Here is a 20,903-nt window from a genome sequence, read left to right on the forward strand (position 1 = left end):
TCCTGATGCTGCTGCCCTTCAATACAGTTCCTCATGCTGTGGGGACCCCAACCATAACACTATTTTCATTGCTACTTCCTAACTGTAATTTTGCTTCAATTGGGAATCATGATATAAATATCTAATATGCCACCCCCAAAGTGGTCACGACCCACAGGTTGAGAGCCACCGACTTGGGCCAGATCTGCTGCTGTGAAGAACTTCAAGTTCGGGGTTCTTATTTTGTCAGTCATATCCACCAGCCTTGAGCTCCGGTGTGCAGTGTTCGTGCCGAGGACACATTCATGCAAATGGAGACAGAGCCCTTGACTCATCCGCTGAATATTTATTGAGGTGGTCTGGGGTGGGAGCTGAGTCACTGCAGGCTGCTCGCTCGGCTGTCTTGTTTCTACGTCTCCCATAGAACCTAAAATCCCGGAAGTACCCCCGGGCCTTCCCACCTGAATCGCACACCGCAGCTTCCATTGCTGGACTTCCCGTTCATCAAGTCCATCGTCATCCTAAGATGGCGGTGAGGCTGCCTTCGGTGGTCTCTCAGCATATTTGCTGTTGAAAGTGTCACTAGCCCAGTACACTTGGCCCCCCTGATAGAGGTTAGGAAACCGCGGGCAAAAGCCAGAGCTGAGTCTTCCTAATCGTCTAAAAGAAGATGGACACCAGAGGGCGCCGTGGGACCACACTTCCTGTCAAATGAGGGTCAGGCTGGCGTCCCTCACAGACCATTTTTGATTTACGGCCTCATTGCCTAATGGTTAGAGTCAGTTACAGCAGACGCACCCGCCGCCCACCTCTTTCTTTTCAAGCAGTGAGATGCTTCACCTTTCGAAGTTCCCGATGACGCATCCCTTTGATTTCATGCTCGTGGGGATCTTGTTGTACCATGGAAAGGACAAAGGGAGTGGATATTTATCAAGTGTCCTCTGGGAGACGCGCCCTGTGCAGTGTTTACGCTGCTTTGTGCCACGGAGCAGGCTCCTCTAGAACCTTACGTGGCTGCCCATTTATTGCGATGGCGGAGGTATCTCAGCTGGAGCTGCGAGGGAGCTGCCTGCACAGCTTGCTTCTGGAGTAGCTGCAGGCCTCTCCCGCTGGGAATCCTTTAATGGGCACAGCAGGGTGAACTCCTTTCTCTTCTTGCTCTGTCAGGAGCCTGAGCCAGCTGTGTGCGAACAGCTGACCTCACATCTGGGCCTGACATCTGTTAGGTCCGATTAACACAGCCATGCGGGAGTTTATCCCCAGGACTGTGTAAGACCAGCCGTGGTGTTCATGCATGTAATCCTAGCTCTTAGGAGGTGGAGGCAGGAGGATCAGAAGTTCATGGTTATTGTTGGCTATATAGCAAGTTCAAGGCCAGCCTGGGCTACATGAGTCATTGCCTCAAAAAAAAAAAAAAAAGAATAGAAAAGTTTTTTTTTTTAAGTGAGGGTTAGATAAGATAGATCTAAAGCTACTTTCCCATCTAAACCAGTCCTTGCCAGTAGAGGCATTTTGAGGCCTGATAACAATGGGGACAGTATTTTTAGTTTGATATATATATACATATATATATATATATATTTTATTGCTTCTTATAGTAAGCCATTTGGCCAGAAATGTTCCTTCCGGAGAGAAACATGACAGTCTTGGGTAAGGCTGTAGACCAAAAAAGCAGCAGCAGCGTAGCCCAGGTGTGTTGTGCACACCTTTCATCCAAACCCTCAGGAGGCAGAGGCAGGTGGGTCTTGGATTTCAGAACCAGACTGGTCCACAGAGTGAGTTTCAGACTGTGGACTAGAAGCATGGAAGCATGGACACTTACTGTTGTAGAAAACAAAGGATTTACTGCTGGCCCTGCAGGCAGGAGCTACCATGTCCCATCTGTCCCCACTGTAAGGCAGTGCTTAGCATTGTGCTAGCCCAGGATAGGTACTCAACATGTGGCGGACTTGATGGATGGATGGATGGATGGATGGATGCGTGAAAGGAAACTACCATCTAAATTCCAGGAAGACAATGGAAGAATATGAGACTTACAGGGGAATAAATTCCCTCGCTCAGAAGAGGGAACCGATATGCCAGGGGAGACTTAGTCAGTCTTGTGGGTGCTGAAGGGTCCTGTGGCTCCTTTAGCTGATCCTGGGGAACAGGTGTGGCCCCTGAGGTCAGGGCCTGGGAGCTCTGAGGGGAGGGATGGGTTTGCAGGAGAGGGATTTGGGTTCCAAGCTTTACCAGGCATGGGACAGTCGCCGCCTGGGGTGGCTAGGGAGACGGTGGGGCCTTAGCAGGGTGGGGTGGGCCCGGTGCACAGCTTGTTGGGGTAGTGGGCATACTTGCGGTTATATGTGCTCAGGTTGTGGCGAAAGCAGAGGGCAGCCCTTTTGTCACATTCGCAGGTCTGCCGCTGGCAAGTCGTCCTGCCACCTGGAGGGGAATGGGAACAAGCCAGGGACTGGGGTGCAGGCTGGCTCCGGCTCTCAGCCGCGGCATGAGAGTGACTCCCGGCTGCTCTGTGGTTCAGGTTCCCAGCCCATCCTCAGCCACTTTCCCGATTCTGATGGAAGCCCACACTCAAGGGGATGGTCCATAATTTTGCCAGTCAAGGGCTGGGTGGGCTGGCTTGCCAGGCCCAGGACACTAAGAAAGTAATAAATTTGGCCTGACTTTTTTCCCTTCCTTTCCAAATCCACTCACATGGTCTTAGCCCTCTCCTGCCTTGAGAGGACCCTAGCTTCACAACCTCTCACCTTCTTTCTGCCAGGCCCATACCAACCCTCCCCTGTGTGAGGACATCATTAGTGAAGGCCAGTATCCAGGCTAGAGGCTGTTAGACTAATACTGGGGGCTTCTTGGGGGCTTCGGCCTGTCTCTGTCAGAGTAGACAGAACCTGTACCCAGTCTGGGTCTCAGGCTGCCCCACCCCCAACCTTCCCCAGAGCCTGATGGCATCAGCATGGCAGGTGCCTGTCACCTAGAAGCCTTACTTCAGTCCTCTGTGGTTGTGCTGTTTGTGCCCTTAGTGGCTCTGGCTCTTTAGTCCCCAGGAATCCACCCCCCTGTCCAGAAGGGTCTGGTGCCTCATTTTCCCCTCAAAGATGAGCATTTCCCTTCAGGGGCTCACACCTGCCGTCTCAGCAGGACCCAGCGCTACACTCGAGGTCCTGACACTGGGCAGCTGGGGAGACGGGCGTGGTTATCTCGGCATGACAGGCAAGGAGTCACGCAGGCTTTCCACAGGCCATTCCCTTGTTCAAAGTACCATGGTGGACATAAGACAAAGAATCCATGTTCCATCCATCTGACTCCTCCCCTAACATCCTCTCAGTGCCATCCCAACTGTGGATTGCCCCACCCTTGCCTGAACCCTCGGTGACAAGGACCTGATCAGCTGCCCTGCTGAGTGATCTCCTGCAGGGGCAAGACAATCCTCAGTGGCACTGGTCTTGGATCACACTTTGGCACGAACCTGAGTTCGGTGCTGAGCCTGTTCCTCGGACTGCCTGGGTCCTTCCCTGCATCCCATAGCCGCCAGGCCCTACCTTCCTTCAGGGTTCCTAATTACATTGGAAAGGAAGTTGGATCCTCTGATTCAAGTGACTTTGGGCATTCTTGCTTTTGGCTATTTCCCCAGCTGAGGCCCAGAGGAAAGCTAATAGTGCCACCCACATGGGCATCGAACTTGGCAAGGTGGAGGAGGTGGGCTCAACTCAGCAGCCCCAGTGGGAATGAACAGCTTGTGAGAATAGGGGCTTTTGGCCTCTCCTAGGACAGGGTTGTGTGAATCCAGTTCCGTGTGTGTGTGTGTGTGTGTGTGTGTGTGTGTGTGTGTGTGTGTACGTGTGTGTGTGCACGCGCGAACTCAGTCCCTTCTGCTTACTCCCCAGAGGCTGAGACAAGGCAAGGGCTATACATTGTTGAGTCACAAGACTGTGGGGCTCAGAAGCCCAGTAAGAATCGAAACAGATGGACAAGTGTTGTCACTTACGTGATGATGGGAAGCCTAATGGGTTTGGCCCTGTGACAAGGTCACCAACTGGAGGGACTCCTGCCTATCCAGTGTCCCTGTGTCACCAACTGGAGGGACTCCTGCCTATCCAGTGTCCCTGTGTCTGGCTCATTCCAGGGTTGGCCACCTACCACAGAAGATGGTGTCTCGACCAACAGAGAAGAGGTATTTTTCCAGCTTGGGTTCACAGCCCAGCTTCTCCAAGCGTCCATAGCAGCAGTCATGGGCGTGGCAGCACCTGTGGGGTCAGAGTTAACTAGGAGGAGCTGGACTGGGCTGGAAGCAGGAGCGTCTGGGGCTCCAGGACTCAGAGGGATGAAAGCAGAGTGTGAATCCCTTCTGTCTAGGTGCCCCCAGCGCCTGCTTCCTCCCAGGCAGCTTCCCTGTCTCCTCCTCCTCCTCAAAGGTCCTCCTGCTCACCAATCCGTCTGGTCCACCGGCCAGTTGGAGCCACCCACACCACAGTAGCAGCCATAGTCATTGTACTGCAGGGCAGACTTCCCCGTCATCCTCTCAATCATCACTCCAAACTGGACCAGGTTCCCGCCGGCCGGGGACACTACAGAAGAGGAGGCAGAGGCCACAAGGTCCTTCAGGGGCAGTGAGCATCTCATCCACGGCCCCAACGTGAAACCCTTCAGATCCTACTCCAGACATTTCCCCAACTGTCCATTTAAGCTCCCTCCCCCAAACATCCAGCTAGCAATAACAATGATGCTGATAACAACACCACAATGGCATGTTTGTGCTTTAATCCCCTAGATCCCAGCCTATCACTCTGTCTCCCTGACTCCCCACCTGGGAGTGTGTGTGTGTGTGTGTGTGTGTGTGTGTGTGTGTGTGTGTGAGAGAGAGAGAGAGATGTATGTGTGTGTGTGTATGTGAGAGAGAGACAGAGACAAAGAGAGACACAGACACACACACAGAGAGAGAGAGATGTATGTGTGTGTGTGTATGTGAGAGAGAGAGACAGAGACAAAGAGAGACACAGACACACACACACACACACAGAGAGAGAGAGAGAGAGAGAGAGAGAGAGAGAGAGAGAGAGAGAGAGAGAGAGAGAGAGAGAGAGAGAGAGAGAAGCATGTGCTTATCCATCCATGGAGACCAGTGCTTGGTATCAGATATCTTTTTGTTTGTTTTTCGAGACAGGGTTTCTCTGTGTAGCTGTCATGGCTTTGGAACTTGCTGTAGGCAAGGCTGACCTCAAACTCAAAGATCTGCCTGCCTCTGCCTTCTGAATGCTGGGATTAATGGCCTACACCCCCGCCACCACCACCGTGCTGGTATCTTTATTACTTCCCACCTTACTTTTTGAGATGGAATCTCTCAGTGAATCTAGACCTTGCCTATTTGACTAGTCTGGCTAGCAGCAAGTCAGGAGAATCTGCCAGTTCCCCCAGCACTGGGATGACAGATGTGTGCCCCCATGCCTAGCTGTTATGTAGGTCTTGGGGATTCGAACTCAGGTCCTCATGCTTGTCGGTCTTTGCAGTCTCCTACCCACCTAGTGCTGTCCACTCCCTTCCACCCGCTCATGCTGTGTCCGAGCTCTCCACTGACTCTTTAAATCCCCTCCCTCCCCCCTGCAAATGTTAATCTCCCCAGACCTCAACCCCATCTCCCTGCTCCCCACAAGGACCTCATGATCCACCTGAGCCTGTTTCCCAGCCACCTCTCTGGGCCTCCCTAGATACCTCCAGACCCTTCTGATTCGGCTGTGGGGAGGCACCTGTCTGGAGTGGGGATGCCATGGCCGCCACTGCCCTCCCCACTGCCTTCTCCTCAGCCTTCCCCCTGCCTTCCTTCTCTTCCAGCCACTGCTGGCTCAGGCAGTACATGCCCCGGGGTCACCAGGTGGCCCGTGGCCTCTAGCTCTTGGTACCCATGATGCCCTGTGCAGGGCCATGCTCAGGCATCCAGAGAGCTTCCTCCTGCCAGATGGGGCAGGAAGCAGCAAGGAGGTCCTGAGGGTCACTTACCCAGGAGGCAAAGGAAGGCCAGGGCAAGGGGAGGTTTCATCTCAGGGAGGCGAGCAGGGGGCTCAGGAGCCTGCTGTAGTGGGGAGGATGTTAGCAGGGGCCTCTGATCTCAGGCCACCTTCCAATTAGTTAAATACACAGGTCCTGCCCACTCCCCGTCATTAACCCTGGAGTGCCCAGTGATGCAATTATTCTTCCAGCTTTGACACTTTGGCTAAGTTCCCAGGGGAGGGGCCAGCTAGTGCCCTTGGGGCTCTGCCTCCAAGGGGGTGTGGGAACAGGGGTGGGGCAGTCTTGTGTTGTCTTTCCTCCTGCCCACCTCCCAGACCCCTATGCTTCAACACTGCAATCCTTGTTCCCAGTGGCTGTGCCCCGAATCTCGAGCTTCGTCTCGTACCCATCCCTTTAAACCAACTTGGTGCATGAGACCCAGTATGGTGGGGAGACTGAAGCTTTCACAGGGCCAAGCACCAAGTCTGCCCTGTTTCCCTGACCGAAGTGCCCCTCCCCTTCCTTCCCTGATTGAGATAACTTGACATGGTCAACACTCAGGGACTTCTGAGTCCACCCCTGATCACAAGGCCTTGGGCAGGCCATGTCTGTGCTCCTGTCAATTACAGAGACAGGCATCCTGCCTCACCTGGTTCATGAGAACTAGCCCTCACTGAGCATGTGGGGGGGGGCGGTGAGCCACTCAGAAACAAGGTCAAAGCCATGCCTTCAATAGCCCCCAAGCACTTGGATCTCCATTATTCTCCTGTTACAGAGGAGGGAACAGATCTATACACATCAGTAAATGGGGAGCCACAATGTGGACCCAGGTAGCCCCAAAGGACTTACCCAGGGCCAACTTAGCCCCTTGTGGGGAGCACAGTGCTTCTCAGGTAATGGCATTATAAAATCAGAGAAATGAGTATAGTAGTCTGACTTTATGTTTCCACAATTATAAAGCCCGTCTTCCTATACTCTGTTTTTCTTTCAGTCTGGGGAAGTGGCCAGGGCCTGTGACTAAAGACCCCTCCTCCAAACTTCAAGCCTCAGCTGCTCATTTAGGGTCTGGAGTCTGTCTTCTTTCCCTGGCCTTGGCTGAGCCTCATGAGAAGGAATCCAGACATCCTGGGCCAGAGGCCCCGTCCCTGGGGAGTTTCTCCATGGAGTCAGGAGGAGAAGGTTCCCTGGGCTGTGCGATTTGGGATGAAAAGTTTTGAACACAGGAGGGAAGCCCTGTAAACAAGACTGTGCACGGGCTGCACCTTCAGCCCTACCCATCTACTTCCTGTTACTACCCCCCCACCCCGGGCGCTCCCGGGTGCTGCCAGCGCTGTCCTCGGTGCAGAGGTGATGGAGACCAGAAATGAGTCCACCTGCCTGGTACACCTGGAAGCTGTGAGTCACAGTCTAGTAAGAGAGGTCCTTTTTCTTGCCATTTCCTTTTGATTTTAATGAGGGCTCTGATGGCGGTCCCTGGCTTTTGGCCTGGGTCATGAGACCTCAAACCATGAGTCACAGGAAGAGCCACCTTCTAACAACAGGGCAACATCGATTTCATCCCCAAGAAGCATGGTCTTCAGCAGGGTCAGAGCAGGAGAAGAGCCTGAGTCTGAGAGAGTTGCTTTTTACATCCATTTTGAATCCTGGCTGGGGCAAGTTGGGGACCCTAAAAGTTCCCATAGATCTGTACCTGCCTGTGGTGGGGAAATCTGGGATGCCTTCCTGGAGGAAGCTCCCCATTGAAGTGCAAGCTGATGGAGGCTGGACTTGGAGGGGTTCAGACATTCCGGACAGGGTTGGTATTTGGGCCTTCATACCTCTGGTAGAATGTGACAGAATTACAGTAAATCCAGGAGTTGAGTGGTAGCATCTTCACTTAGAGGCTGAGTGACACTGACTGGTTTGGTCACCTCTCTGAGCCCAGCTTCATCATCTATGAAAATGGAAATAGACTGATGTTTTAGGGTTGTAACCCTGATGAAAAGGAAATGAGATGGAAAGTCCTCTTGTAGGCAGCCTTGTCCCCCAGGGGAACCCATCAATATTGGGTCTCCCTCTCTCATTCCTGTTTCTCACCCCCTCTTCTGAGTCCAGAGGAGGCAATTGCTGTGGGGAGCTGGAGGCACTCCATCACTGGGAAAGGCATGCATGCAGCCCGTGTGTCAGCGTTTGCGTGGGACCTCAGCCGCTGCTTGAGAGAACGTGGGGAGGGTGGAGGTAAGGGTGATGGGTGAAGGAGGCGCTGGCATGGAGGTTGGGCTGGAGATGCTGAGGGGATGAAGACCTCAGGCACTTAGGACTGTCTTCTTGCTCCTGGTATAAATCTGCATCTTTGGTGGGGCTGGAAATGGAGCCTAGGTGGCGCAATGCTTGCCCAGCATATGTGAAGTGCTGGCTTTGATCACCTGTTCTGCAGGAACTGGATGTGGGGGGCACACTGGGAACCCCAGAGTTCAGGATGCAGAGACAAGAGAATCTGAAGCTGGCATTTATCTTTGGGTACACAGGAGTTTAAAGCCAGCTCAGACTACAAGTCTAGAAAACATAAAAAGGAGTAGGGGTTTAGGGAGTTGGCTCAGTTGGCAAGAGTGCTTGCTATATAAGCATGAGGCCCAGGGTTCAAATCCCCAGCACCCAGTTGAGACTTGATGTCCTCCTCTGGCCTCTTCATGCACATTCATGGTTGTGTACACCTACAAGTACATATGCACAACACACACTCATGAATACACACACACACACACACACACACACACGCACACACACACCTTTTTTGTTCAGAAGTCAATGCAATCATCATTATCTTCAAGTCAAAGGCTACGTTTTACTAATTTCCTGCAGAGCACTATGCTGCAAGGCTACTGTCACCCTTCACTACCCCGCCACCAGCTTCTGATGTTTCTGAGAGTCTTAAAGATCCTTGGAGCCCTCTGAACAGAGGGGCTGTGCTAGTGACTCTTCTGGTTTCTGTGACAAAATACTTGACAAAGGGAACTTAAGGAGGAAGGGTGTGCTTGGCTCACAGTTCGAGGGCACACAGTCCATTATGGCAGGGAAGCATGGGGCAGCTGCTCACATCGCATCTCCAGTCAGGACGCAGAGAGAGATGGAGGCTGATGCTCAACTCCATTTCTACTTTCTATCCATCCTAGACCTAGGGACGGTGATGGCCACATTCAGGGTGAGTCTCCCCTCCTCAGTGAAAGCTTTTGGGAAATTTCTGCTGAGACATACTCAGGAGTGTTTCCATGGTGACCGTAAATCCTGTCAATGTGATGATGAAGATGAACCATCACCGCATGGTAACCTTATTAATAATGTTTACCCTGTGAATAAACTAAACTGAGAGCCTACTCTGTGCTGGGGACCTACTCTGTGCTGCGGATACACTGAAGAGCACACTGGAAAGCAAAAGCAGGGGCAGTTCCCTGCTAGTTACAGCCAATGAAGATTCTGGAAGTTCAGAAACCTTCTGGCCGGTTTGGATCATGGAACATGTTCCATATCTTTGTGTGTTTTCTCTCCCGTTTGTTCTCCGCATTATTCTTGTGTCTAAGGTGACTTCTATGGTCACATACATGGAAGGGCCTCCAGCTTCCTCCTCCCTGTTGGGGGAAACAGAGAAGGCTGACCCTCTCCAGTCCTCAGACGTCTTCAGCTTTGTTCTGTGAACTCAGTCTGGCTCCAACCTTGTTGCCATGGGCAGTGGCTGAAAGCTGGTTGGTTTGTCCTTCGGGGCCCAACAGGAGTAATATGTGGTAGTGAGCTATCTGTGGGTGTGGGGAACCAAATATTCTTAACCACCGAGCTAGCTCTCCAGCCCCTCTGGAGGCATTTTCTATAAACCTTAGATTTCAATCCACATATCCCTCAAGAGGTCAACATACCAAGGATGTCTCAGGTAATACCCTACCTACCATTCAAGCCCCTAAAAATATGAATTCTTTTATCCAAAGAGAAATGGCGAGCTTGGGAAGAAGAGGCAGCGAGAGGTGATGTAAACACTTGGCTAGTGATGGAGCTCCGGGGTAGAGCCCTGCACAGCAGGTAAACAGTGCTGGGCTTCCAAGTCCGCGACCACCTCAAACAAAAACAGTATGAGAGGGGGATGGGGAGGTGGCTCAGCAGTTAAGAGAGTTTTCTCTTCTCTAGACAACCCAAATTTGGTTCCCAGCACCCATGTTGAGTGACTCACAATCACTCACCTGTGACACCAGGTTGGACACTGACCAAAGGGGCCACTGAAGAGACTGACACTGTTCTGGAGAGAGGACAACAGTCAGAGAGACCACTGTCCTGATCTACATGTTTAGGTAGATTTTATGCTCTTTTCTTTTCCTTACACAGTTTATTTTTAACTATATGCATATATATTTTTACGTGTATGTCTGTGGGGTTTTATGTACAGGGAGGGTGCAGTGCCTATAGAGGCCAGAAGAGGGCATCAGGTCCCCGGGAACTAGAAGTTGTGAACTGATTGGTGTGGGTGCTGGGAACCAAATTCGGAAGGTTCTCTGCAAGAACAGCAAGCTCTCTTTCCTCTGACCCAAAGTCACTAGCACAGGCCTGCTGCCTGAGTAGTGTTTTCTCTCATGGTGATTGACAGGCCTATTTGGGTTAACTCTTAAGGGAGGGGACAATGACCCATCCTTGCTCTTCATCTAAAAGCCTTCTGCCAGATGGTAATCTTGAGATCTTCCTGACAGTTCATAAAGTCATGACTCCACCCAGGGCCAGGGCCATAAAGTTCACATTCCATTCTTCTGATAAGAAAATCATGTCACAGAACAGATTTAACCGAATTAAAGAAAGACAAAATTAAATAAACACATAAAAACATCCATGTGTGGGGCTGGGCAATGGCTCAGAGGGCAAACTGATTGATGAGCAAGCATAGGGACCAGAGTTTGGGTCCCTAGCACTCTCTCATAAGCAGGTGTGGAGCTTGTATCTGTGGGGATGGGGAGACAGGTAGGCTCCAGGACCAGCTGGGCAGTCCGTCTAGCTGGACTGGTGAGTTCCGGGCTCAGTGAGACACTGACCCGCTCTCAAAAATTAAGGTGGAAGATCCATTGATACCAACTCTGGCCTCTGTGTGTGCTGGCACAGTTAGCGTGTGTGTGTGTGTGTGTGTGTGTGTGTGTGTGTGTGGTGTGCACACGCGCACGCGCGTGCCTGTGCATGTGAGTGTGCATGAGGATTTACTAGGATGGTAAGGTCTTCCCTGAAGGGGTCTCTCATCCCCTCCCCTTGTCCAGTCTGCAATCTGTAGCTGTCCTTTCACATAGGACTTTAAATTTAAATTTTAGGACAACTGTCATGAGCATGGCCCACTAGAAACACAGATGGGTAAATCTGTGTCTTTCCATAGTGTCTGAATTTACTGAGTAACAGTAAATTCACAGGCCATGTTAGCTTCGTTGGCTGTAGTTTACCAAGTAGTCCTGATTTCCCTAGAAAGCATGGCTGTTGGCAATCATAGCTCCTTTTATTACAGTCCTGGTAACTGATATCAACTCAGAACACACAGTACACACTACACCGTTGGATATGTGTGTGTGCATGTGTGTAGGAATGGACACATTACATATATGCTACATTGTATGTGTTACAGAAAGAGGCCTTACTGGAGGCAGAGGCAGAGGCAGAGGCAGAAAGCTGACAGAGATGCAGAGAGTCACTGCAGGAGGATGATAGAGATTAACACGCCCAAGTGGAGAACTTCTGGGAGCCAGGCAGAGCTGACCTGGGGCTCCCAAGTTGCTGGGTCTGATCCAACCTGATCAACAGGGTGTGGTTGATCCTAACTGCAGAGGCATGGGAGCATGGAGGTGGGGTGCAGACTTTGTTTGAGTGGGTAAAGTGATGAATGGACATACAGATGCCAGTTGGGATCAGGAAACACCAAGCATCAGGGACCCACTGTTTGTGCTGAACTGAAGCCCCTGAGACAGTTGGGGTGCTATGGAATAACCCTTTTGTACACTGTGAAGATTGGTTGCTGTGATTGGTTTAATAAATAAGCTGACTGGCCAATAGCTGAACAGAACAAGGTTAGGCAGGAGAGCCAAACTGAGAATGCTGGGAAGGAGAAGGGCAGAGTCAGGGGTCACCAGTGAGATGCAGAGGGAACAGAAGATGAACATGCCATGCTAATAAAGGTACTGACACGTGGCAGAGCATAAATAAGGAATATGGGTTAACTTAAAGTGTAAGAGCTAATTAGTAATAAGCCTGAGCCATTGACTGAGCATTTATAATTTATATTAAGCATCAGGGTCAATTACTTGGGAATCAGTTGCTGGGTATTTGGGAACAGGCTGGCAGGTGAGAAATGTCTGATTACAATTGGGGTTGCCTGTCTATTCTATTGGTCCTTTAAAACACACACACACACACACACACACACACGGTACCTGGATGACAGGTTGACAGAGTCATTGATATTGTAATATTACATGTTCTTTTTTCAGGGGTCCAAAGGAGGGTGTCATGCCCTCTGTTGATCTTGTCTATTTGGCCTGTTTGTGATACATCCACACACCCATGTGTTCTCTACACACTTTGGTGAGTGCATAGGTGGGGCTTTTTTTAACTTTGGGGAATAAGTTATTATCATCTGTCCATGTCTCCTGGGTGGTGCTGGACAGGGTGGTGTCTGCATGCACATAGTTGTCACCTGCACTCTTGCTCAAAATGGGACTAAATGCTACCCAGTAGCTGCCGTTTCACCCAGTATGGAGGAACTCAAAACAGCTCAATGGTGGTGTGCCCTTCCTCCTTTCACACGGCAGGCCAAACTACAATTACAACATTTCCCATTAGGATGAGTGGCAGCAGGATACAGGAGGTGGGGCCCGAGGCTGACTATGAGGGAGGGATTTTTCCTCAAGGGCCTCCAGTCCTGCTCATTTTCAACTGACTACCCAGCTGGAGAGGCATGGGAGAGGTAGAGATGAAATTCCATAGTCTGCAGATTAAAATGCTTTTTTTAAACTAGTTGGGCGATGGGGCTGGAGAGATGGCTCAGCAGCTAAGAGCACTGGTTGCTCTTGCAGAGGACCTGGGTTCAGTTCCCAGCACCCACACTGGGTGGCTCACACCGCCTGTAACTTCAGTTCCCTGGAGATCTAATACTCTCTTCTGGTCCTTTCAGGTACTGTACGTAGGAGGTGCATACATGTACACTCAGGCCAACACACATGGATATATAATAAAGATAAAGAATAAATTAGTTGGGTGAGATGGCATGCTCGTTCAGATCTGGGCTAACAGGAGATTAACTGTGACCTTCACCACAGAAGCTTCCTAAATGGGAAGCAAAAATAAAATGGGTAAAAAAATCTCCAGAAGTGGCCATGGTAGAGGAAACACTACATATGCTTCCATAGCAATGCAGCACAACTTCACAGGTTGTAACTTTGAAAGTAAACTAATTTCCATTAGATCAAGGGGTGTTGGTACTTACAGCACTGAAGCAAAATCTGTCTTTTTGATGATCACAGATAGAGACCCGTGTCCATGACAAACAAATCCTCCAAAGCCTACACAAAGAGAGATGGAGGGATGACTCCAGTTGGTTAAACCCCACAGAAGCAAACCCAGTCACTCTGCAAGGTTGAAGGACTAGTGGCAACACCATAGAGTATCCCACAGCCAGGAGCTCACTGTACACATGCCACAGAAGAGAAGACACTCCATGAAAGACACAGGGATGGGATTCCAAATGCGTTAGCGGAAGGGAAAAAAGAAAAGAAAATCGCCAAGTGCTTTTATTTTTAAGATGCACCTGCCTCTATGACTTCATTGGAGACTTCTTCAAATGTTGGGAAGAGAGGGGAAACTGGAAGGAGACTTTCATGTCGTAGCAAGGCATTGATGGTTATTGTTTTCATTTTTGTTTTTTAAATTTTGTTTGCTTGTGTTGTTTTGAGTCAGGGTCTCATGCGTCCCAGGCTGTCCTAGAACTCAATGGCAACAAGGATGACTTTGAACTTCTGATCCTCCTGCCTTTGCCTCCTGAGTCCTGGGATCACAGTTGTGTGCCACCACACCCAGTTTCATTGGGTGCTGGGACTCAAATCCAGGACTTTGTGCACTCCAGGCACATCCCCAGCCTGAGGATGAGCGTTCTTGTGTGGGGACACTTATGCCCTGCTGGTGATGTTTCCCTCTGATGTGTAGACCATCCATTGGTGTAACTCTTCCCAGTTCCCCAGTACCCACCCTATTCCTTCCCGATTCTCCCAGGATGAACAGATTTGGCAGAGGACTCTGGGTATGTCAGCTCCTTCCCCTCTTTCCTGGGTGGCACAGGGTTGCCCACCTGCGGACGGCTCTTCGGGTTGCGTGTCCAGCTTAGCTGGAGAAGGCTGTCACACCCTGGTTGTTCAGCGGGGGTTCCTGGCCAGGCTGGTTAGTCATCTAATTCTAAGGGACTGGAATTAGGAAGTTTACTGCTTCCACAGTCATCAGCTGCCTCCTCCAATTTAGCTTTAGTCAATACGTTTTGAAGTCAGGGGTAATTTGATCTCTACCCGACTGACTCACTTGTCTCTCAATTGGTCCAAATCTAGACAAGGAAGCAGGGTGCTGTTCTCCACTGAGCCTGTCTCCAGGCTCTGGAGCTGATGACTGATCTGGGAGCTTAACAAATGAGGAGGTGACCCAGGGAAGCCAAGGGCAAGTGGCTTTTGAGGTAAGCTTCCCAGACAATCTCAGGAGCCATAGCAGGGTCACAGGGAGGGACATGGCAAAGTGGGAGAGACAGGGCCCAGGCACAGCAGGGACTCCACTGGCTTTAGTATTTAGGCCACCGCAACTTGACCTTGAACTCCAGAGTGGGCCTGAGCGTGAACTCTGGGGTGGGGGGTGGGAATTGGAGTTGATGAAGGCAGCTCCAGGAGTAAGGACCCTTTCTGGTCCTCAGCATACCTTCTGCCTGCCAGCAAATCCTGCAGCCACCACTGGGGGCCGAGCAATGACTTCAGGCCTGGTCTTTAAGGTCAACTAAATTCCTGTGGGTGTATAAAGGACAAGGACAGCACTGTCCAAAGTGTGGTGAGGGTCTTGTTAAGGAAGTCCATTCTGGTCCATTTTGTCTGAATTGAAGACTAGGATGCAAGCATGCTATGGGTACCACAATAGCTCCCTCCCAATGTAGCTTTTCATCCTCACTACTTTTATGCTGTCTCATCTTTGGTGTAGGGGTGCTCCTGAACTTCTCGGGCTAGCCACATCAGTGGCACCCTCCCAGTTGCCACATACACATTCTCCAGATGTTTCCAAGTGTCCCAGGGCAGCTAGTCACCCCTGGTTGAGAACAATGCTCCAGAGGGCACTCAACACTATGGGAACAAACTGGCGTCCAGGGAGCCATCTAAGCCTGTGATCAACTCCAGTAGAAATCAGAGGTGAGCCCTGGGGCCGGAGAGATGGCTGGGCAGGTCAGATTGCTTGTGGTTCAGTCCCAAGGACATGGGCTGGTGCCTCACAAACACCTATAACTGTAGTTCCAAGGGACCCAACACCTTCCTATGGCTTTCTTGGGCACCCTCATGCACATGTGAGCATACATTCATCCATCCATAAACACACACAGACACACACACACACACAAACACACACACACGACTAATTTTTTTTTAAGTTTAGTTCTGGATATCTTGATTACAGAAGGTGGGTCACAACTAGTTGCCAGATTCCGCCATGGGAGGTTACAAAAAGTTATGGATGCTCTGTGTATAAATATGACATGCCAGCTGACGTATATTGAGGCACAGGAATTAATACCATTAAGTTAGGTTCTTGTTGACTTGCGGGTCAGGAAGCAAAAACAGCCAATGTCATATGACTTTGTCTCTAAGATCCAGATTGCATGGGAGTTTAAAAAGAGACCAGAATGACTTGAGAAGTGTGACTCAGTATACTTATTTTTTCCCCCTAAAAAAAGAATCTGAACAGGAACAGTGAATGAAGGAAAATGAAATAAATACAGGAAGACAGGAAAAGAGATTCACACGGTCCCCTACCAGCAGAATCAACATCAGCTGCTGTGACGGTTCATCCTGTTGACTCCATCTCCGTGGAAACGTGGAGACTGATTGATTGAGGTGGGAAGACCCACCTCCATGTGGGTGGTGCCATTCCCTAGGCTGGGGTCCTAAATGAACACAAAGGATGAAGGCAGCTGAGCACCAGTGCCCATCTCTCTGCTTCCTGACTATGGACCAGATGTGGCCAGCTGCCTCATGCTCCATGGCCATGATAGACCGTGTCCCCTGGAACCATGAGCCAGCGTGACCTTTTCCTTCCTTAACTTGCTTATGTAAAGTGTTTTGTCACAGCAATGAAATCAGTGAGGCCAGGGACCTAGTAGAAATGTAGATACTTGGGCCCTGCCCAGATCTGCCAAATCAGAAGCTCTGTGGATTGGGCCCCGGAAATAAAATTTCCTGGCTCGTTATGGTAATTCTGATGCTTGCCTAAGTGTGAAGACCACACTGCCTTAAGAGAAAGGGTGAGGTACTAGGAGTGACAAGAAATGAGGAAACAATGTTTTGTGTGTGTGTGTGTGTGTGTGTGTGTGTGTGTGTGTGTATGTGTGAATGCATGTGCCTGCCTTTGTAGATCTGTATAGAGGGCAGGGTTTGATAACGGCCATCTTACTTTTTTGTTTGTTTGATTTGGTTTTTTGAGACAGGGTTTCTCTGTGTAACAGCCCTCACTGGTCTGGAAATCGCTGTGTGGACCAGGCTGGCCTCAAACTCACAAAGATCCGCCTGCCTCTGCCTCCCGAGCTCTGGGATGAAAGGCGTGCGCCGTCACTGCTTGGCCTGGAGCTCACTTCTTTTTTACTAGGCTAGCAGGTCAGCAAAGCCCTTGGCGTCTTCCTATCTCTGTCCTTCAGGGCTGGGATTACAGAAGCACACTGCCACATCCCTCTTTTCTGTGGGTGCTGAGCACTCAAGTTCAGTTTCTCATGCTTGTGTGGCAAAGAACTTTACCCACTGAACTATCTCCAAAGTCTCCAGAATGAGATCTGAAGAGTCAGACATCCAGCATCCTCTGGCCGAGGCTGAACCAATGGGGCTGGGGAGGATTAACTGAGTCACCGTCCTTGTCTTTTAGTTGTTGGTAACACACTTCATTTTCTTTCACCTATCATGCTACACTGCTGGCTCTTTTTAAATTTAATTTTTAAAGATGTTCTCCCATGTAGCTCTGACTCACCTGGAACTCACTGTGTAGGCTAGGCTGGCCTCGAACTCATAGAGAGATCCATCTGCCTCTAGCTATTGAGTTCTGGGATTAAAGGTGTGAGCCACCACACCCAGCAGCTGCTGGCCCTTTATATAGATGGTTTGGAGGTTTCACACAGCCTGATCATGAGTGAATGCCAGGTAATTGTAGGACATTGATTTAAGGCACATCCAGGTTATAGAGATGTTAAAACCAACCAGATGTTCATTCATAATATGTGAATTAGGTAATTTTCCAGACTGTGCTCTCTTCTTGAGACTTGGATAATGTAACTAGGGTCATTTCCTTCATGAATTCATTCTTGGGATACCTGTCTCATGTTATTTGAAGTGATTGCAGACCATAAATCAGATGTGCTGGGCAATGACGAGAAAATGTTTGGAAATAGAAAATAAAATATGGATTGCATTTTCGGCTTCCAGGTTGAGGTGACCTATCTGGATCACACTCAAGCTACGGATAACAGATATCCCCGAAAAGGGTGACTTAAACATAAGTGTATGTAGCTCTCTGGAGATGGCTCAGTGGGTAAGAGTACTAGCTACCAAGCTTGATGACCCAAGTTCAGTTCCTGGGAACCACATGGGGAAAGGAGAGAGCTAATTCCCAAAAAATTGTTCTCTGCCTTCATACATGTGCTGTGGTGTGTATGTACCTATTGCATGTAAACACACACACACACACACACACACACACACACACACACACACACGGAAAAAAAGAAAAGTCTGGAAAGAAAGCCTTGAATACAAAGGTGAGTTCACAGAACTCATGAAGGACATTGTTGAATGTACAACACCTCATGGTTCAATATGATTGCCTGAGAGCCAGCCATTGTGTCCACATTCCATCTTAGAAAAGAATGTTAGGAGAGAGTAAGGATCTAGGGCCAAGCTTAGGGGAACTGGGATGAAGCAGGGGAGGAAGCCTGCCTTGGAGCTAGAAGGGGAATCAGCGAGGCAGGAAGACGGATGGGTCAAAGGGGGGGGGGACGGGGCGGGGGTGGCTGGGTTGTAGCTCTAACAGCAGAATGCTCCCCTAGCATTCATGAGGCCCTGGATTCGATCCCAGCATCACTTAAAACCTGGTGTGATGGTACATACCTGCAACTCAAGCTCATCCTCTGCTACATAATTTGAGTCAGCCTAGGCTACTTGAGGCCCTGTCTCAAAGAGCGGTGGGGTGGGGTGAGACCTTGATGGAGGAGAGACTGGGGGAGCCTCTTTGGCCAAACTTACCAGTTTCTCTTTGTCTTTGGAAACAGTCTGTTTTTTTTAAAAATATGTATGTATGTATGTATGTATGTATGTATGTATGTATGCACACATGCATGCCCATGTCTACATAAGGAGGTCAGAGAGCATCAGATCTTATGAAGTCAGAGTTACAGGCAGTTGTAAGATGCCTAATCTAGGTGCCAGGATTTTAACTCAGGTCCTCTGCAAAAACAATATTGCTAAATCATCTCTCTTAGCCCCTGGAAATAGTTTGTTAAAAAAGATTCATCCCTTTACAATTTTACCATCTCAGCCACAATTTTGGACTTTTTTTCCCCCTCTGGCACTCTTTGTGCACATAGGACACTATGGACATAGAATGTTCTGGAAATGCCTCAAAACTCATCAGAAACGCGCAGCACACACTCTTCTTAGGAACCTCCTCTGCCCTCATTAGACAGATCTCCGTCTCCATCCTGCCATGTGTTCCTGTGTCCCCAGAGACGGGATTCTTTGGTGCCAGAGGTTTATTCTCCAGGACCCATTCTTGCAGGGGAAATCTGTCTCATTGCATAGCTTGTGCCCCTCAGTGGAGGATCCCAGCTCTTGGGTCCCTGTCCTCACTAATGGCTCTGGGTTCCTTTTTCCTTGTAATTTTTGGCAACAATAATATTGGTCTCAATGTTTCACATTCCCTGTGATTTCTCTGCTCCACCCCTGTCCTTACTCAGTGTTTTTTATTGAATCCTCTTGAACTGCCCGATTTGAAGGGCACCCCCCCTGACCTAGACCTTGAATTATCTGCACCTCCCAACCAAGCCGTCTCTCTCTGGGAAAGTCATCAATCTGCTCATATATTGTCACCCCTCAGTCCACCTCTCTGACCCACCACAGTTCTTTCCTTCTAGACCTCACACTCCACACCCCTCCTGCTCATCCCCCTCCTCCTGCTCTTCTAGCCCCCCCTCCTCCCAGCCACTCCCCACTATCTTTGGATCCCATCTCTTCATCCAAAATCTCCTGGAGACATCCCTCTCTCGGGTAGCTTTAAACCCCACCAAAGGGCTGGGGACTGCCTGGATGCAGCTGCCTGCCTAATACGCATATCACACTTAACACGATTAAGCCATCCTCCTGACCCACCCAGCTGGCAGCAACGCTGACGCCCAGTTGCTTTGGTTGAAAACCGCGTAGCCATCCTGACCGCCCATCTCACACCCCGTATCCAATCATCAACAGGTCCTATTGGTGTGGTCGCAAGTCACAAGGACAACAATTTAAAGCCTTCAATCGGCCCCATTAGGGATTCTAGAACCAAGCACTAGGTTATCCTAGGAAAAAGAATGAGGGTCCCAAAGGTTGAGCAGAGGAGCCTGGGTTTATAGACAGAGGAGGGCTCAGGACAGCAGAAAGGGGACTGGGCGACAACAGAAAAATAGCTGATTGACACCAGGTGATGTTAGTGGAGGGAACCGTGTGGTTATGCTGGCTGGACCGGTCTGCTTGGGAGATTTGGCTGGCATTTCTGTCCTCATTTGTTTTTTAATCGATTAAGTTTTAAATTTTTAGTCACATATACACATGTATAATCTGTGTGTATATGTACAAGTGCAGTGCCCTGGGAGGCCAGAAGAGGGCGTGGGCTCCCCGGGAGCTGCACTGTGAGCCACCTGATGTGAAAGCTGGGACCTGAACCTAGGTCCTCTGCAAGAACAGCAAGTTCTCTTAACTGCTGGGCCATTTCTCCAGCCCATTCTTTAAACACTCTTTGAAAACTACATTTATGTATTCATTCCTTTGTGTGTTTGTTTATGTGGGTGTGTGCATGTCACTATACACGTGTGGAAGTCAGAGGACACTTGTCAAGTTGGCTTTCCCCTTCCACTATGTGAGTCTCAGGGATTGAATTTAGGTGTCACATTGTGGAATGTTGGTTGAAGATGTGTTACATTTGTTTATGCTGTGGAATGTTTGCTTAATGATGCAAAGATGTGTTTCATTCTTTTATGTTGCCTGTCTAAAACACCTGATTGGTCTGATAAAGAGCTGAATGGCCAATAGCAAGGCAGGAGAGCAGAATAGGCGAGGCTGCCAGGAAGAGAAAAGAAGAGAGAGGAGAAAAATAAAAAGGAGGTGAGGAGCACACCAGGCGCCAGCCACCCAGCCACCCAGCCACCCAGCCACCCTGCCACCCTGCCACCCAGCCACCCAGCCACCCAGCCACCCAGCCACCCAGCCACACAGCCACCCAGCCACCCAGCCACCCAGCCACCCAGCCACCCTGCCACACAGCCACACAGCCACCCAGCCACACAGCCACCCTGCCACCCAGCCACCCAACCACCCTGCCACACAGCCACCCAACCACCCTGCCACCCAGCCACCCAACCACCCTGCCACACAGCCACACAGCCACCCTGCCACACAGCCACACAGCCACCCAGCCACCCAGCCACCCAGCCA

General features: G+C 50.1%; 1 protein-coding gene and 1 long non-coding RNA gene across 2 annotated transcripts; one reads left to right on the forward strand and one right to left on the reverse strand.

Moving 5' to 3' along the window:
• Window positions 1-1,572: 1,572 nt before the first annotated feature.
• On the reverse strand, window positions 1,573-6,010 carry Pla2g2e (phospholipase A2 group IIE). The gene is made up of 4 exons (XM_005081046.2): window positions 5,971-6,010; window positions 4,406-4,544; window positions 4,117-4,223; window positions 1,573-2,403 (listed from the first exon to the last, which is right to left on the reverse strand). The coding sequence occupies exons 1-4, from the start codon at window positions 6,008-6,010 to the stop codon at window positions 2,261-2,263; spliced, it is 429 nt and encodes a 142-aa protein (XP_005081103.1). The 3' UTR covers window positions 1,573-2,260.
• Window positions 6,011-14,547: 8,537 nt separating this feature from the next.
• Window positions 14,548-16,682, forward strand: LOC121144134. The gene is made up of 3 exons (XR_005881438.1): window positions 14,548-14,659; window positions 15,169-15,374; window positions 15,914-16,682. It is a non-coding gene; the product is annotated as an uncharacterized LOC121144134 (long non-coding RNA).
• The last annotated feature ends 4,221 nt before the right edge of the window (window positions 16,683-20,903 follow it).

This window comes from Mesocricetus auratus, unplaced genomic scaffold, assembly GCF_017639785.1.
Source record: "Mesocricetus auratus isolate SY011 unplaced genomic scaffold, BCM_Maur_2.0 Super-Scaffold_100014, whole genome shotgun sequence".
NCBI classification, from domain to species: Eukaryota; Metazoa; Chordata; class Mammalia; order Rodentia; family Cricetidae; genus Mesocricetus; species Mesocricetus auratus.

Bases quoted from the DNA above. Each gene is read 5' to 3' on its own strand.
- Pla2g2e (XM_005081046.2), bottom strand. From the start codon at position 6,010: ATGAAACCTCCCCTTGCCCTGGCCTTCCTTTGCCTCCTGG. The intron at 4,545-5,970 runs GTAAGTGACCCT...CCTCTTCTGTAG, and splicing joins GGCCTTCCTTTGCCTCCTGG to TGTCCCCGGCCGGCGGGAAC. The intron at 4,224-4,405 runs GTGAGCAGGAGG...CTGACCCCACAG, and splicing joins CCGGTGGACCAGACGGATTG to GTGCTGCCACGCCCATGACT.